The following is an 18,959-nucleotide window of genomic DNA, read 5'->3' as shown; positions in this document are numbered from 1 at the left end:
ATGCATGAATGGAATTTTTTCCTCCCCGATAAGTCAAGAAGTACAAACAATCAATCAACTGACAAACACCACAAACATTCATTCATTTTCCACCGCTTATCCTCACGAGTGCCGCAGGCGTGCTGGAGTCTATCCCAGGGCGTGGCACACACTGGACTGGTAGCCAGCCAATCACAGGGCACATATAGACAAACAACCATTCACACTCACATTCATCCCGATGGACAATTTGGAGTCACCAATTAACCTAGCATGTTTTTGGAATGTGGGAGGAAACCGGAGTACCCGGAGAAAACCCACGCATGCACGGGGAGAACATGCAAACTCCACACAAAGATGGCCAAGTGGAGAATGAAAACCAGGTCTTCCCGATCCCTGACTGTTTGGCCAACATGCTAACCACTTGCCCACTGTGAATCCATTACCAAAATAGTTGTCAATTTATTGTATAATTAATTGTTGAAGCTCTGTGCATTGTACAGTTAAGCTTTTACATGTTTTTAATCATGTGGTTATGTTTGAACACAGCATAAATACCTCAACTTTAAATTTTGACTCCCTTGCCTGGTTTTTAGTCAGCAGATTCGTGGAACACTTGCAAGCTAACAAGGAAATGAAGGTATTTGCCAATTGTACATTAAGTAGTTAAAAAAGATAAATCCCTCCTGACCGCCCCAATCTATTTCATTTAATAAAAGATTCAGCTGAAACGAAACCTTCATTGCAGCGTGTATAAAGATGTCTGCTAACTTGGATGCTATTATTACAGGACTGAGCTTTGACTCCTGTTCATGTGTCCGGTACTTGACCTTGTCTGTTGAACTCGCAGTGAACTTAGAGGGCCAAAGTTTTTTCCCCTGATCCTAAGTCCTTATGGACATTTGTGCAAAAGTAAAATCCCTCAATGCGCCATTAAGACTGAATAGAATCAGGCAGAAAAAAAGCATTAGCAGCTCACACGCAGACTTTGACCCTACAATGACACTGACCTTTGACTGTCTATATCTAATTTGTTCTCAGGGCACGTTATTACGGTAATAGGAGAGGACAGGCGCAAACACCTGATGCCTCAGGATGCCTCATGTCCTGAGGCAACAGCACTAAGTAGAAGCAGTGGTATGGGCCTTCACTGCCCTCTGCTTGCTTCAAGTCGAGATTTTTCAAGTGTGCACCTGGTTTTTTACCACTCGCTCAGACAGCTGCTTGATCGGCGAGTGATTACATGGACCGCAGTCTCGCCCTCAAACACAGCACAACAGCCAGCAGCCAGTGGCATCAACTTCCTCTCAGACTCATGCTCCGCTATCTGTTATTATCAACTCTGTCCTCGCCTGCGGCATTCCCAGGCTCTGGCAGACGTCCAGTCACCAGTGTCCCATATAGTGAATGTGAAACAGAGTTTCAAACACATAGGTTGGTCATATGCAACAAGTATCACTGAGCCTGATGACCAAGCTAAAGGATTCAATCCGTTCTCTAATCAATCATCGTTGTATTTATTTTACAATTTAAAATTTAATAAGTGTGTGAGGACAATGGACAATGGAATGGCTTACAGCAGGGGTTTCACACACGCGGACACTAGTTTGACGCCCCCGCCTTGATATGAAACTTTAATGTTAGTGCGGCCCGCACAAGTTTGATATGGATGCTGTATGGTATCATGTACCCAGAAAAAAATATTACGTTTGATTAATGTTCATGTTAAAGGTTAAATAATTGTTAATAGTTATCCTCCCTATCCATGTGGAAGTGGTAAGTTTTTGGCTATTTAAGTTTAAAGGAAATAACTTGAAGGCTACCGTTTAGGTCGCTAGCTCTCTAGTTTGCGAGTTAGCATGTGCCTCAAGACCCTGCAGTTGCGCAATATGTTTTAAATATAAAGAGTATAAATGTGACTATAGTCGTGTTTTGTCATGTCTACAGGGCTCTAATAATGCTTTGTTAATTTTAATCTGAAAAAAATAATTTGTCTACACACCAACTATATGTGGTTTCTTAAGTTTTTATTATTTGCTGTTTTATTATTATTATTATATTTATTTATTACTGTGATTGATTTTCTTTATTCTTGATTTGTTTATTTATTTTACATCTTATTTTGTGCAGAAAAATAAAAAGTAAGATATTTGAGAACAGTGGAATGTTTTATCAGAGCTTTTCTTGGAGAAAATTGGAACCAAAGCAAAGTTTTTTTAATTTTTTTGTTTTTAATAAATGCGTTTTTTTGGGTTTTTTTGGAAAACCTGATGCGGCCCAGTCTCACCCAGACCCGAGCTCCAGTGGCCCCCAAGTAAATTGAGTTTGAGACCCCTGGCTTACAGTGTCAAAAATACAAAGATATTTTAATTTATTGACATGCATCAGTTGGTCACATTTTAAAAGAGCTAAAGATGCTGTGTCCGATCATAAGCCCCACACTTGTTTCTAGCACATGCACTACATCCAAATACTATTAGCATCAACTTGTACATGCATTCATGAGCACAATACACGCGCGCTTGAAGCCATTCCAAAAGGGAATTTATGTTTTCCAGATGATGAAGCGTACCACAGAGTGACCCAACTGCACAGCTGCATGCCGACTTGACTGCATGACAATTCCCTCCCCACACGTCCTGATGGAAAGCCGCATGCTACACAACATGGCTGCCATAGTGGAAAAAGAAAGAGTTCACTGGGTCACGTCTATCCAAATGCAAATGACATAAATATAACTTTAAGCAGTTTATAGGCAACGACGTCCAGAAGTCAACGACCCCACTGCCCCCCCCAAAAAACATGGAAATCCCAATGAAATTCCCTAATCCATAATCCATCATTGATTCATAATCCAGGGAGGATTAAGCAGCATTCCCTGAGATGTTTCCATCAATGCAGAAATTGGAAACAGTGGAAAAATGGCTTTCTGGGCCATAGGATGTCTATATGAAAGTCATATGTGCTATATATAGGTCGCCCATTTGTAATCCGTTTCATGCCTCATCTCGTGAGCTGACATTCCGAGGGCAAAGAAATAACCTGCTGACTTCTCTTCGGATTTCATCAGGCTTTTGACGCTTCCCCGTCTAATTTAGAACATATGAAGTGGAAGTGATCGAGAGGCAGCTGCACCACACTGGAGCGGTGCAGGGAATTCCTGGCTAAATTGAGAAAAATAGAGTGAAGGAAGCAGAGACTTCATTCCCGGTGACATTTTAGGATGTTTTCTAAGACTCTGAAGGAATGCATCGGAAATCACAAACAGAACAATTGAGCTGATGGACCTTTTTCCTGAGGTACAGTCCAGTGAAAGCCTAGTTGAAGGAGTTTTCTCAATTTCTAGATCAATTTCTCTCCCGTACATGCTGTCAGTTACAGTAAGTAAAGCATGCCTGTCAACATGACCGTCTACAACAGGGGTCTAAAACTCAATTTACTTGGGGGCCACTGGAGCTCGGGTCTGGGTGAGACTGGGCTGCATCAGGTTTTCCAAAAAAAAACGCATTTAGTAAAAACTAAAACATTTTTAAAACTTTGCTTTGGTTCCAATTTTCTACCAGAAAAGCTCTGATAAAACATTCCACTGTTCTCAAATATCTTTTATTTTTAACTTTTTATTTTTCTACACAAAAGATGAAAAATAAATAAACAAATCAAGAATAAAGAAAATCAATCAATCAGTAATAAATAAATAAATATAATAATAATAATAATAATAATAATAAAACGGCAAATAATAAAAACTTAAAAAACCACATATAGTTGGTGGGTAGACAAATTATTTTTTCAGATTAAAATTAACAAAGCATTATTATTAGCATTATTATTATTATTAGTTGTCATGTAGACATGACAAAACACGACTATAGTCACATTTATACTCTTTATATTTACAACATATTACGCAACTGCAGGGTCTTGAGACACATGCTAACTCGCAAACTAGAGAGCTAGCGACCTAAACGGTAGCCTTCAAGTTATTTCCTTTAAACTTCAATAGCCAAAAACTTACCACTTCCACACGGATAGGGAGGATAACTATTAACAGTTGAATGCACTTAAATCATCCAAATTATGTTGTCAACTCGTCTATGTTGAGCAAATCTTCAAGTCCCGGTCCACTGTGTATGTTGTTATTATTATTAAAAAGTGCCCACTTAAGTTAAGATTAAGATTAAGATTAGGATATGCCTTTATTCGTCCCTCAGTGAGGAAATTTGTATTGCACAGCAGCAAGAGTACAGAGTTGACGTTACCATACATGGTCGCCCTCTTTGTCAACATCGAAATTGAAAACCAAATGGGGGCCTTTATATGAAAATTCTTAGGTTAATGTCAACATGTGTTGTAGTACTGTTAAATTAATTATCGCCAAGCCACAACAAAACTACTGATTTAACCTTTATTTAACCAGGTAGAAACTACTGTCTAATTATACAGCATTACAACTTAGAGTGACTTCTTGTTCAGTGCAAAATAAGCTTCAAAATAAATAGACCTTAATAAGGATATGTTATCTTTATTATCTGAATTAGCACAGCATTTCTGTTATATAAGAGTATAAAATATTTTAACGTTGGTGGAATGTCAATGGGGTAGGATTGTGGACAGTGCACAAATCTCTAAAAAAAAAAAAAATATCACTCCACACTGCAGTGCAGCCAAAGCGGCTCGCCAACTCTTATTCTTTGTTGGACTGGCTCTAATTAGCAGGCAAATGCCACTGCCCCCTGTAGCCCAATACCTGAATCACAGCTAAGAACTATACACAATACTATCTATGTCGACAACCGTATTCAGATTCTCACCAAAATGTAATGTATGATTGCACCAGACCGTCTACAAAGTTTTGCAGAGATGGGATTTGCTTTGTTAGCGTCGCAACACATCCAAAAAAGCAGCTCCTTACCTCCAGCACAGGCCCCGCCCCCAGGATGATTTGCTCCACCCCGCTGGCAAAGCCCTTCTGGCTGAGGGCGGTTAGATGATGAATGAGGAAGTTGGTGCTCTGTGTTTTCCCAGATCCGCTCTCGCCCGAGATAACGATGCACTGGTTCTTGCGGCGCTGTAGCATGGCGTGATAGGCCACGTCCGCCACAGCGTAGATGTGCGGCTCCAGCTTGCCCAGCGCATGGTTGTCATACAGTTTGACGTACTTGGGGTTGTATATGGGAAGAAACTGGAAGGGGTTGACCACGATGAGAATACTCCCGATGTACGTGTAGATCTTCTCTTGGCGGAAACGTGCACGCAGGCTCTCCAAAAGGGCGCGCTCCGTGAGTTCTGGGAGAGCGCATAGATCGGCAGGGGGGTCGCTCCCTGCAGGTTGTGGGAGGAAACCCCGTTCCACCATGCGGCGACGCTCTTCAGTCACCCTCAGCCACATCTGAAGGCTGCCGCCATAGTGGATAGATCCATCCAGGTTCTTCTCTCGCAGCAGGAAGCGGTAATCGTCGCCGCTTCCCAGGCCACCACGGTTCTCTAAGGCGCTCCTGGGCCACAGCATCATGCGCTGTACGGGGCAGTCACTAGGATTAAGAATCCACTCCTCGCCGCCAAACTCCTTGACCTCGGCGAGCACGTAGCACTTGGTCCGCTCCAGGTGTAACCGCTCAATGAGGCTTTCGATGGCCTCAGCCGCTGTGGTGTTCTTGCGGGCACTGACCGGGCAGTAGATGGTGCCCTCCGCCAGGGAGCCCGGGTAGACGCGCAGGGAGAACTCCTGGTCCTCCAGGCGCCGCCGCATGCTGCCGCTGGCGGCGGCCATGTTGGCGCTGCTGGCGTAACTGCAGCTGCCATCTTGTAAGCTCATGGTGGCACAGCCGGTCCCATCAGTACGCCGCTCTCTGGGCCCACCGGTAGGAACTCAGGACATCCCAACCTGGAAGAGAAGGAAGAGACAAAGCTCTTAGACGGCCTTGGAGGTGGAAAAGGTAATGGTAATAACAGGTAATGCCGGCGTCATTTGTCACATGACACTCAATAGCCTTTCTGTTGGGACGTACACATACACAGAGGAAGACAGAGCAACACAGGACGCTTGATGTATTTTAGATACAATATATAAAAATATGTGTGTTAACAGCTGCCATCTTCTGTACAAAAATGGCTGCCACGAGTGAAATAAAGCAGTGTTTTTCAACCATTTTTGAGCCACGGCACGTTTTTTTAAATCTTGTGGGACACCACTAACCAAAAATGTTACAAAATGTCACCACGACCTCCCACGTGCATCAATAAGTCTATCGGAGGAACAAGGTAGGTGTTGCCACACGGACCAATATTACATTGCTCTGCCAGTCTTTACACCACAGACACTCCACAGTAGCCATGTTTTTATATGATGAGTTTTTCCCTTTCCAAATGACCTTTCGGGAAACAATGGTATCCATGGAAAGGAATATTCCAATCTCTTGTCTACATGCGCTGTGGAAATCAACCAGAATAGTCAATGGGTCATGTGCGGTAAAACGTAAACATCAACATCACGTGATACCGGCTTCCCCAAGTTTTTCTTTCACTTGTTGGAGTAACTCCGTATTGCCAGTTTTTCGTCTGTCCAGTCTTGAAATTTAGTTTGAATCAAAAACAAACTTTGCTTAGTCCAGTGCCGATTGCTGGCCTCCATTTTTAAAACTGAAGAACATCTGGATCTGCGTGTTACGTCATATCTGAGCATGCGCTGAAAGAACGCACCCGGGATTAATTTAAACAGGAAAAGATCACATTCAATCTTGCTAATATTTTATAATTATGTTTTATATATAAGTTTATATATGTTTTATATTATCAATAATGTTTTATATAGATATATATTTTCTTTTTTAATAAAACTGGACTTGTGACTAAAGTATAGAAGGGTTTAGATTCTGTTTCACAGATGGCGGTAATGCACACGAAAGCTGCTTGCCAACCGCCAATAAACAACAGAAGAAGAAAAAAACACCACAAAGAAGAGCGCACCCTGACAAATTTCCGTTTGAGCGGGTACAAGATACCTGAATTGGATTGGGGAAAGGAATATTCCATCCCTGTTCAATTCTTTCCATTTGAGCAAATAAACCAAATGCAATTGGAATATTTAGGTCCATATATTCATGGCTATTGACATAATATTTGCAAATGATGATTAATCAATGTTAACTATAAAAAGGGATATTAGATAATTCCTCACGGCACACCTGACGGTTTCTCAAGGTACACTAGTGTGCCGCGGCACAGTGGTTGAAAATCACTGAACTAAAGGACTAATTCACTACTTCCTGTCCAGAGCAACCAGGTATCACTCTCACACACACCCGCTCACAAAAGCTTGTACACTCACACTCAATCACATACTGGCTGTGTCTCAAATGGAATCAGCCCGTCAGTACACTTCAATATGTATACCATGTACACTATGTACTTAGCGCCTAAGTGCACACACAGTGCCGTGCTGGCCCTGTGAGAGTCATTACGCACTTACCAAAAATGATGACTGCAATATTTACTCAAATATTCTTCTTCCTTTCACTACTAGCCCCCAATAATTTCAAGTCAGTCCGTTCTCTTCAGCTATGTAGTCATGATGATGACTATTAAGGGTGGTACACTGTGTACTTAGTTATTAGGCCAGCAAAGTGCTGTCCCAAAGCCATTACTGTTATTGTGCAATTACAGGAAATGATGAACGCAATATTTACCCACATCTTCTTCTGTTCACAAACCTTCACCGCTACAGCGACTATTATTTCATGTTAGTCCCTCCCGTTGCATGACCTAGCCACGCAGGACACTGCAGAGAGTGGTAAATGTCCGGCAGTGCACACTTATCTTTTTGACCGTGCAGCATCCTGGTACTGAAGTGCACTGAATTTCGCTGTACTTAGACACAGACGAAGTGCAAGTACACACAGTAAGTGTGAAACAGAAAGATAAAACTGATCTGACCTATGACCCCAGCTGTCCGTGTCATGCTGGTTAGAACATCCTTTCAAAGTCAATAGCATTCATCCATTGACTACAACTGAAAGTTTGAGGATGACGTCACAAGGATTTGACTAGTGATCCCAGTCATCCTGTACAGGCCGTGATGGAAAATGTACAGGGTTGTTTTTACTTTGATTTGAAAGCAAATGAAAAAACACATGGGTTGTAAAGGTATATAGCTGACTCGCAAAACTAAATTAAAAAAAACCAAAGTTGACATACAATCATTTCTCCTTTCACATTTGGACTTCCTGTTTTCACCTAAACCCTCTTCTTCCTCTTTGCCACTTTCTTTTCAATGCACAAAAAAAAATAAAACAAACATGCCTGCGGAGACAACAAGTAACAAAATCACTCCACTCTCCTGTCAATCAACATCAACAGCAAACTGCCACTCATCAAATCAGTCAGTCAAAAACAAAGCTCAGCATGACCAGTGTAAACTACACTACTAATAATTCTGACAAGACATATATGACTCACACACACTTATTAAAGACATTTTAAACTGCAAAATGTACAGTATATGTATTCTCCACAACCACAGATGCAATCTGAGTTCCGACCTGGTTGTCAGGCTACGGCATCCCAGGGGCTCCCAGGGGACAGATATGCCACTACGATTTTAAAAACTAAACTGATCATATCTACGTATTTTTTATCTGTACTGTACAGGCTGAACTTGAAACTGAAACCAGGAAAATGCAACAAAATGGAGAGCTGCGAAGCATACAAGCATATTTAAAAGTCAAACTGCATATTGAGTAGGAAGGCGGGGGTATGCTGGAGCCTATCCCAGCTGCTTTCGGGCGAGAGGCAGGGTACATCCTGGACTGGTTGCCAGCCAATGGCAGGGCAGAGCTCTTTTAAAGTCTATTCTCTGAACGATAGGAAGTCAGTGCAGGGACCTGAGTAATGGACTCATTTTTCTGGTTCTAGTCAGGACTCGAGCAGCAGCATTCTGAATGGACTGCAGCTGTTTTACAGCTCGTTTAGTGAGCCCAGTGAGAAGTCTATGACAGTAGTGTAGCCTGCTGGAGACAAAGGCATGAATTAGTCTCTTTAAATCTGGTTTAGACACTATTCCCTTGATTTTGCCAATGTTTTTAAGTGGTAAAAAGCTGTTGATATTACTGATTTAATGTGGCTGTTAAAGTTCAGATCCGTGTCCATTATTACCCCTAGATTTGTAACTCGATGATGAGGTTTTCGGTGACTCAAGGTGACTGATAACACTTTGTCATTGTTTCTGTGGGCCAGTTTTGTCTGAGTTTGACTGGAGAGCGTTGTTTTTCATCCACACAGCAATCTATTTGATGCAGTGATGCAAGTAAATCTGCAAATCCATATTCACCGGCCGTCAGTGGCACGTAGATCTGAATGTCGCCTGCATAGTGTCGCCACTGTCACAGTCACAGTCACTCAGGTCCCCGCCACGTTGTTACATACGTTTATGCTGTATTATGATGCTGTACATTTTATGCTTCATTATTGTGATTTTATCAATTATTACCAGCTTAGGCTGAATGAGATGGGTTTTCTGTGAAAGGACAGCCTATTTTCAAAGCTAAAAAGCACAAATAGACAAGTTATCTAATATAACATCATTCTTAAGACTGAAAATATATCAGAAATGAAAGCAATAGTCAGGAAAACAATGCTTTACAATGCTCTTACAGTCATAGCGTAGGGCATAGAATGAAAAAGCAGTATCGCCCTATCTGGCACGCTCGCTGCAGTATTCCGTGAGGTTGCATCCTCAAAATGCATCTTTTGAGGATACTTCCTGGGAGCGCCCAGCATCCATCCCAGTGTTGCTGAGTGGAAACAGACAGCCACGTGTGTGTCACAAACAAAGAAGTCAACTGTGCCCGACGAGAGTCCACAATAAGACAGAGAGCTACTGAGAACTGCAACAACTCGCACTTCATACCAACCCGAAGAAAAAAAATGGAAGTTGATCACAGAGCATCAACAAGCTGTTCCATAAGGTTAAAGGTCAGCCTTGCAAGTCTGAACATGCACCAGCCTCGACACTGCAAAATAAAAGCGCTTTTAACTTTAATGCTGATAATAAAAGTGTTATAAAAGATCAAACACTCAACGACTGTTATGAAAAAAAGGATATTACGGATTATAAATTGATCAGGATAAATCCCTACTTCCAGTAATGGCAGATTGTTGGGGTCCAGGGGAGGGTGAAGGGGGGGTTACATGAGTTAAAAGTCACATCCTAAAATCCACAGAATGACCAGAAAATAAAAACAATAGACAGTTGCCGTTAGAGACTTGACCCTTGACCCCTACCCCAGGCTGATTATGTAAACTAGAATCAAAAAGAGCAGGACAGTTTATCTTTTGAGATTTGGAATTTAAAATATCAACTATGAACTACGTAACATTGAATATTAAGAGTATGTGAATGTCTTTCCTTACTTCCCAGACCACCTTCTCAACACGCCCAAAGTCAGCTGGGATAGGCTCCAGCATACCCGTGACCCTAGTCAGGATAAGCGGTATAGAAAATGGATGCATGGAAGATTTACAGCAATTTAGCTTTGCAAATACCATCGCCGGCAATGGCCTCAATGTTTTCAAGGTTTTTAAAAAACGTATAAAAAAAATTCTGCAAGATGGATTAAAAAGCTCTTATGGCCGGTGGACCACAGTTTAATGTAAAAAAATAGTAAAGCCATTCTGTAACACACACTGTGCAAATATACTTGTGCACTTGTGTTCCAAACATTGTGCAATGACATCACTGTCAAGCTATTGATTTAAGAGCCGCACCCTGCTGCAATCAGCCACCCAGGGAGCATCTGTTTCCATGGTTATTGCTTGATTTAAATCTATTTGAGGCACTGGTCCTTTAAAAGCCATACTCACTTGTGGCTACTGAACATGGATACATACTGTATCATTTATTTACTGATATGATTGTATTATATTTTCCATTTGGTATGTTTTTCTTTTACATATTAACATTGTATAATATTTTTCTGTTGTTAAATGGGACCTATTATGCCAATTTTTCAGCCCTTTGTATTGAGTTGTGGACTGCCATAGAGCAGCTACACACGATAACCCACACAGAGAGCTTTCTAGATCTTCCAGAATCTGCACCTATTCCAGTGGACCTTGGATTTCCAAAATGGTGTGTTTTAATTTATTCCACCCACGGCCCGTCTCTGAGCATGCCCATTCCGCTGTGATTGGACTACTGCCGAAACCTGTGTAGGTCGGGAGGGAATTGTTCAGTGTTTACATATAATGATTTACTTCCACTTACCAACGTTCCTTCTCCTCACGACAACGGCATTCCATTAATCTTATATATATTGTTTACCTTTTATCATTTCTACTGGTATAAGTCCTTTTCTTATCATTGGAAACATCTATACCGGTACATAAAAAATAATGCCCAACCCTAATGTACAGGAGGAGGAATGACAAGATGGCGACTGGAAGTGTGCAGCTGTGTTCGATACACATGCTTACCGAACCATGACCCCTGTATCACACGGTTCGATACAGATTGCATCACTAGTAAGCACATTTGTTTCTTTTTGTGTTAGTCTGCGGCTGGACAGGAGTTGGGGAACAGCTGCAGGTAAATATTTGGATGACCCCGCTGTTGCCACACGTGAGGTCTACATTTGGACTCCTTGCCGTGACGACACAAACATAAAATATTTTGGGAAGCTGTGTCAAGCAGGGTGTGGCACACTGGGAAAATGATCGTGGGTCATAATGAGTCATAAAAATCTCAGGGTGTGTTCACACTTGTAGTCTGGGACAACAATGTGGCACTTGCAACTGTCTTTAGTTTCAGTTTTTTCGTTTTGATTTGTATGGCAGCCATGAGCAATAAGATCGATAAGAAAAGCAGAGACTCGTGTTAGTTAGCAAAGAACTACAGACTCAACCACCGATGATGTCAAACAGACGACAGAGCTGGCAGACAATAAGTTCCGGTTCCCGGTTCCATGCTAACAGCAGGGACGGTTTGTGATAAAAACATTAAAGCAGTTGGAGTGACGCAGTCTATTAAATCATTTAATTCCAGCCATTTTCCAAAGACAACCCCCACAATATTGTGTTCCATGGCGAAATAAACAGGAAACCTACCAAAAGAAAGATTCGACTCTCATCTTTCATCACTGTTTCTACCTTTTTCCCTTCTTTCGTAATCAGCAGACATAGGTAAGTTTCAGGAAAATATCAGTTCCCAACAAAAAGAGGGAGAAAAATATATTTTCGTAAAAAGAAACATTTGAAGCATAACTTTCACTTTGACACATTTGTTGGCTTTTGTATGTAAACAACTGCACACACACACACACACACACACAAAAGGATTGTTTTACATTGATATACCTTTTTTGTGCATGTGCATGTGTGCGTGTGCGTGCATATGCTTTAAATTTTTCCTACAATGCGTAACCTTCTGCTCGCTAAACTCCTCCACACTCTTTCCTCCATGCTTTTCCACTTCCTCCTTGCTGTCGAGTGTGTTTTGTGCGCTTATCAAATGCACTTCCGCCACCTGGCGGCCGTTTTTATGGCTTAAAACTGCTGTAAAAAAGTGACATCTTGTAGTGTGATGTTGCGCCATCACCTCTTTTTGCTTGTCGCGAAAAAAAAGCGCAAGAAAAGTATAAGTACGTCTTTCGTATTAAATGAGTTAACAACATGACAAAAAAACCTGTAAATATTGTATGCTAACCGGAAACCGAAAAATACACTAATACACAATAACAAGCTTTGTATTGAGAAGTTCTTGTAAACAATAGCCGTATTTGCCTGCACAGACATGGTGTCATAGATTTCCAGCATTGGTGCATTTTGACTTCATACAATGAGTAAGTACATAACTGTATTTTTCCATGTTTATTGTTATTAAATAGTATTTAAATACTTTATATTGTTGTTTGTTCTTTGTGTGCAATGTTGATATCCCCAGCGTCTGTGGTGTGTGAGATCGACCCCAAACGGATTATTTCCGCTGTACGGAACCGGCTCCGGCTGGAACCGGAGCTGTACCAAACATAGCTAATGTGGGCCTACAACAGGGATTTCAATGCTTCCGGCGGCTGCAACAGCAATGGAACTGCAATGGATGATTTTCCCTCAGCTTTCTGTTGGGTCTTGCTGTGCATCGATTGCCTGGATTTGGTTTTGGTGCGCTAGTGCGGCCACCAGACTAGAATCCGCTGACAGGGGACTGACACCAATCGTTTAGTCCTGGACTGCATTCACACCCAACACACCAAAACAAACCATGCTAGCAGAGCAAACAGACTAGAGTCAGATTTAACATGAAAGCAACAGAGTGACGACTCAAGACACAAGGCGGGAAAAGATCCCAATCTGCTGGAGGTCTGGGACTTCCCAGCTCAGGCCACTTAGCAAAACCGCTGACTTCCATCAAACGGCCACTGCAACGTCTTGGCACTTTCAATTATGACGTGTTTTACAGCACAACTTGGAAACATGAGATTAGTTTGGTGCGTCCAAAACATTCACTGACAGACCAGAAGAATCTGCAAGGTCTGTGTTTAGCAGGATTGTTGTCCGGGCAGCAGTCCAACACGGTCCAGGAGAGGAAAGATAGAAGATGGACAGACAAAATTAAGAAGGTTTGCATAATCATAAAGCCTCAAGGCCTTCAGAGGGCCTGTTGAGTTCCAGGAAAAAACACCACTCTTGTGTGAAGCTGCTGAGCTTGTTGTAACGACAGCATGAAGTCATGTTGTTGCAGTTGTTTGGATACGTTCAAAGAGTCAAGGTCCTTTCCTTCTGTCCTTTCGCTTCCTGTGTGGGTCATCATACACTTCCTCTTTGCCTTCTTCACTTCAGGCCCAGCGTGAGCGGAACCAGCAGACTAACCTCGACCTAACCTCAAGCGGTCACGCTCAGTGGGATGGGTGGATGGGTGGATGATGGACAATAATAAATAAATCAATACAATTACTCATAATGCAGGCACACAACATTTTGAACATTTTTTGAGCACCCCCCCCCCCTCCATCCACATACACCCTAGTGGGCGATATTGAACATGTTGAAGGCTCTGCAGCATCCGCTGTAGAACAACCACTTTTAGAGACAGCTACTTCCCCCTGGCCGTCAGACAGAACGCCAAATAAGGCCCTCTACCTGCCCACACGCAAAATTATTTAAATTTAAATTATTATTATTTATTCTAAATTATTTAAATTATTTGTACAAATTACTGTTTACGCTGTACATTGTTCATGTTTGATGTCATCTATTTATTCTCCACATTATTGTTTATTATTATACGGGAGCCAGGCAACGACATTTCGTTGGCAATTTCACTGCTGTGATATTGTGCAATGACATTAAAGAAAGTCTATCTATCCATCTATCTGCACCTATGACATGGAAAGTGATAACTAAGTAGTGTAGTGGTTTGTATTTTACTCACATTTTACTCACTTTATTTTTGCTCACGTGTTCTGCGTACTGTACAATATAGCTGACTGAGAAGTTCAGAATGCTGTCGTAGGAATGGAAATTGTACAGCAGTGATGACAACAAGCAGACAAATGAAAGATCGGTTACCCAGCATGCTTCACGGCACTGACTGACTCAACTAAACAGCCAAAGTGCTTGCTAGGAGGAGCAGGAGAATGCGGTAATGAACATGCAGCTCTCTAATTGGCTGAAAGTGTTTCACTCCACCTCCGTGCAAATTGCTGTGACTCTACATAGTAGGTCCATGATGGCAGGTCTAATGATGTCACTCGAGTTTCCTATCTTCAAAAGCCTCAAGAGCCGCCAGGAAGTTGTCACACTGCTGAAAATAGTCATGTTTTATTACTATTTTTATTCCTCAAAGCAGACATCTGGCCCAACCAGCACCCTGCAGGTTGCCATGGCAACAGACCCGGTCGTAGACCCGCTTCTGGTCCCCTATGGCGATTGCTGTACTGATGAGCATCAGCACACATGAGCATCGTGCATGAGAGAAATCCTATTCATGTTTTGGGTTGAGTAGAATTCTTTTTTTTTTAAAGACATTGGTGTCAGGTTCCACAGCCGTGCTTCCCTACTGGGAAGATGTCACACACCATCAATGTCTTTCATGACGACATGCAGCTCCCAGCTATAGCACCAACAGCTCTATGACATGATCACTATGTATTTAAACATGACGCCCACCGTGCCCTCTGTGTGTGTGTGTGTGTGTGTGTGTGTGTGAAAGAGGAAAAGTGAGAGAAAGAGTATCAATGACATGAGTTAGGTACACTCCATTTAGTTCCAAGAATGCATCCATTAAGCGCATCTCGTACAACAATGAGCCTCAGGGCAAACACGTTTCGAAAGACCCACACATACACACATGCAGGAGCACGCATGCACACACACCATCGTAACCATCATCAACTTCAAGCTGTGTGTAGATAGATCATCATGTCGGCAACACGTATCCATCTCTTCAACGTGTCAGTGCTCAAATGTAATGTAACAACACGCTAGCATGAATAATGTGCAGCCTCTTCATCAATAAGTCATTCATTTAAAGCATGTGTGCTCGTCCACGAGGGTCCTTACGGTGCATGTGCTAAATCGTCTCATGGCGCACGCACAGCGTGCACGAACCCACCAAACAACATGAACTAAGTTCTGATGTAGGGAGCGTCAGGAACATCACTCTATGGAGTTTTGCATTGCAACGCTAACCTCTCGCTTCTTTTTACACTTGTAGGACAGTGTTGCTAGTAGGTGGCCAATTCACAACAGCAGGTGAAAGTGTGGGAGCATTCCATGGTGGGGGCTCGGCCTGGGTGTGTGGGGTGGTGTTTGCACGCATACACACCGACAGAGATACCTGTACACGCATACATACAGTATACACACTCACAGTACATAAGTACTTCCCAACATAACTCGTATTCAAGATGTCATTATGCTTTTGGTTTTATTGCAGTCATGGTGATGTCACCAGTAAGATTGTAGTGTCCCCACACTGCCCTTTATTTTATTTTTTCTTCTTTTCTATCCCCTCTTGCTCCGGTCCAAATAAAAATCCACATAACAAATCTGTTTAGCATGTAAGGGCATTTAGATCAGTAATACTAGCTGCCACATTGGCTGCACCAAAAAAAGTAATTTCATCAATACTTTGGTTGATACTGAATCGTATCGCAATGTCAAGATGACAAAAAAATCAAATCAGAAGCCAACAAATGTGGATCGGGACATATCGCTAGTCCTAAGAAAGCAGCCAAGCAGCCATGTAAAATGTGAATTTAGGAAATAAAACTATGAAATGAAAGCAATTGATGGTCCATTATTAAGAACAATATCTTATTGTCTCTAAATGCTTTTTAAACAAGCTAAAATTAGTTTTATTCGATTAGTCAATTCATTGAAGGAATTTTCATCAGAATACTGGATTCAAGCCCCTGTAGAGCATATGAGCATACAGCAGTCACAAAGGGAAACAGAATAAAAGCTTTTCAGCACAAATAAGCAGAGATAAACAAAGAGATGAGCTGCAGCACAATTTTAAAATAAAATAAAACAATACCCTATTTCGATTTTCAATGCTGAAAACTCCACATGTGGAACACCCCATTGTCCTCAAACGCATCATTAAAATTTCATCCCACACACACACACACACACACACACACACACACACACATAGAGTGTATGATGGCAATGGAGAGTCGTCGTACAGATGCCGCATCCCCTCCCCCCTCCTTCTTCCAGCCACCAAATCCACTTAGTGGCCAGCGTGTGTGATTGTTTTCCCTCCAGAAGCAGCTGCTGCTCTCCTTCCTCCCTCCTCTCCATCCTCCTCCTTTTTTCCTTCCTCCCTCCTCCCTGTCCTCCTTCTTTCCTTCCTCCCTCCTCCCTATCCCGCCTCTTCTTCTTTCTATTCCCTTTCATCAACTGACAGTCAATCACACTTCCAAGCTGCTTCAAATGCCGCCATTTGTCCAAATGTGGGACACAAACATGATAATTCAGGCAAAGGCTTCCATTTTGATGCAGGTTAGCGCACACGCTGATTATTAAATGATCGTTATGATGCAATCAACACAGATTACACTGTGTACCTGCTGTCACAATACACTGTATGTACAGTATGATGAGTTTGGATTATAATTGGAGTAATCATAAACATGGACATACGTGTGTGTGTGTGTGTGTGTGTGTGTGTGTGTGTGTGTGTGTGTGTGTGTAACCTGCTGTTCTGCATTAATTTAAATTAATTAACTCAACTCCATTGTGCTCACCTTGACCACACACGCGCAGTTTTTCCAATGAGACTTTTCAGCGCTATGGCAACAGCAAACACCATTATGGCTGATCTCACACCAGGAGCCAATGGCACTCATGCCTTCATTGTGGCCGGCCAATCAGCGCGCTCCATCTTGGGCAAACGCAACAGAGAGAGCCCAAGCGTTTATGATTATTTGCAGCTTGTGCCGCCTCTGAGGAAGCACTTAATTAACAGACAAACTAGACAAGAAAGTTATTAATGGCCATCGCATGCACGTTTCATGCTAGTTAGTGGCAGTGCTAATCTCCACCTAGGCTGCTCAATGTGAGTGTGCCGTTATTTCATGGATCATTCCAGTAATGGCCGCCCAAAAAGAAGAACAAAACCAAAACTGATCAAGAAATTTAAGTCGTGAGATAATAAAAATGCAGCATCAGTCCAGGGTGTACCCCGCCTCTCACCAGAAGTCAGCTGGGATAGGCTCCATCATACCTATTACCCTAGTGAGAATAAGCAGCATAGAAAATGGATGATAAGCAGCAAACAGTACCGCCCTTCCCCTTTGGAGGCACCCATGCATAATTAGAGGAACATGCTAATACGACATTGGACTGATCGTGAAAGAACCCAGATACCGCTTACACTGGTTCTGCTTATGCCGGTATATATGTCAAACTCATGTGCTGCTATTTTTTTATGTTTAATTAAAATTAAAGTAAAGTAATAAAATCTATAAAATATGAATAAAATACATTTTAATCCATTCATCAATTCATTTTTATTACCACAGGTCTTCATTAGGTTCGTGGGGGTATGCTGGGGCCTTTTGCAGCTAACTTTGAGCGCAAGGTGGGGTACACCTTGGACTGGTTGCCAGCCAACGCGGGTCAATACATTTTGATAAATAATTCAATATTATAATAGATACAAATATATAATGTAATTTGCTTGAAAATTAAAAAGCCAAAAAGGGACCTGATCAAAATATTAAGACCAGCTGAAAAATAAACCTTTTGCACATTTGGATCTTAATGAGGTTTTAAGTAGAGCTACAATATGCAAAAAAAGAAGGGAGATTATGACAAAAAGCACTTTTTTCATTCATTTTCTACTGCTTTTTCCTCACGAGGGTCGCGGGGGTGCTGGAGCCGATCCCAGCTGTCTTCGGGCTAGAGGCAGGGTACACCCTGGACTGGTCGCCAGCCAATCACAGGGCACATATAGACAAACAACCATTCACACTCACATTCATACCTATGGACAATTTGGAGTCACCAATTTAGGTTTGCTTGATACGATATTCCAGGAGACTGTTGGGAACATTGCTCCAAGGGATGAAGATCACAAAGAGCATTAACTGTCTGGAACTGATGGCCATTTTTAGAAACCTCCCATGCCATCCATCCCCAAATGTTCTCTATGGGATTTAAATCAGGGGAACATGTGGGATGGCCCTAAAGCGTTGTCCTGTTGAAAAACCCAGCTGTCACCACACAGACGAGGGCCGTCAGTCATGTGGGATGCCCTCTGCAAGATCTGCACATAACCAGTCACCGTTTGACAACCATGCACCACCTGAAGCTCCTGTGTTCCACTGAATGAAAAAGCAACCCAGATCATGATGGAACCCATTCCACTGTGCCGGGTAGAAAACATCTCAGGTGGATCTCCTCTCTCTGGACCATCAAGGTTAGATTTTTCTCATAAGAGAATACAACTTTTTTCCACCTTTCATTGTCCCATGTTT

The 18,959-nt window shown here is 42.1% G+C and overlaps 1 protein-coding gene across 7 annotated transcripts in view; it reads right to left on the bottom strand.

Annotated features, from left to right (window-relative positions):
• The window catches only part of LOC131130787 (unconventional myosin-IXAa-like), a 100,647-nt gene that overhangs the window by 70,417 nt on the left and 11,271 nt on the right, over positions 1–18,959 (bottom strand). For all 7 annotated transcript variants that reach the window (XM_058074769.2, XM_058074771.2, XM_058074770.2 and 4 more), the window contains exon 2: positions 4,892–5,863. In XM_058074769.2, the coding sequence (XP_057930752.2) occupies positions 4,892–5,794 (903 nt within the window). In that variant the 5' untranslated portion in view covers positions 5,795–5,863. The remainder of the gene's footprint in view (positions 1–4,891; positions 5,864–18,959) is intronic.

This window comes from Doryrhamphus excisus, linkage group LG1, assembly GCF_037039965.1.
Source record: "Doryrhamphus excisus strain RoL-2023G ecotype Guam linkage group LG1, RoL_Dexc_Guam_v1.1, whole genome shotgun sequence".
Taxonomy (NCBI): Eukaryota; Metazoa; Chordata; class Actinopteri; order Syngnathiformes; family Syngnathidae; genus Doryrhamphus; species Doryrhamphus excisus.
The sequence above is the reverse complement of the archived record's forward strand: the minus strand, read 5'-3'. Positions and strand labels throughout refer to the sequence as shown.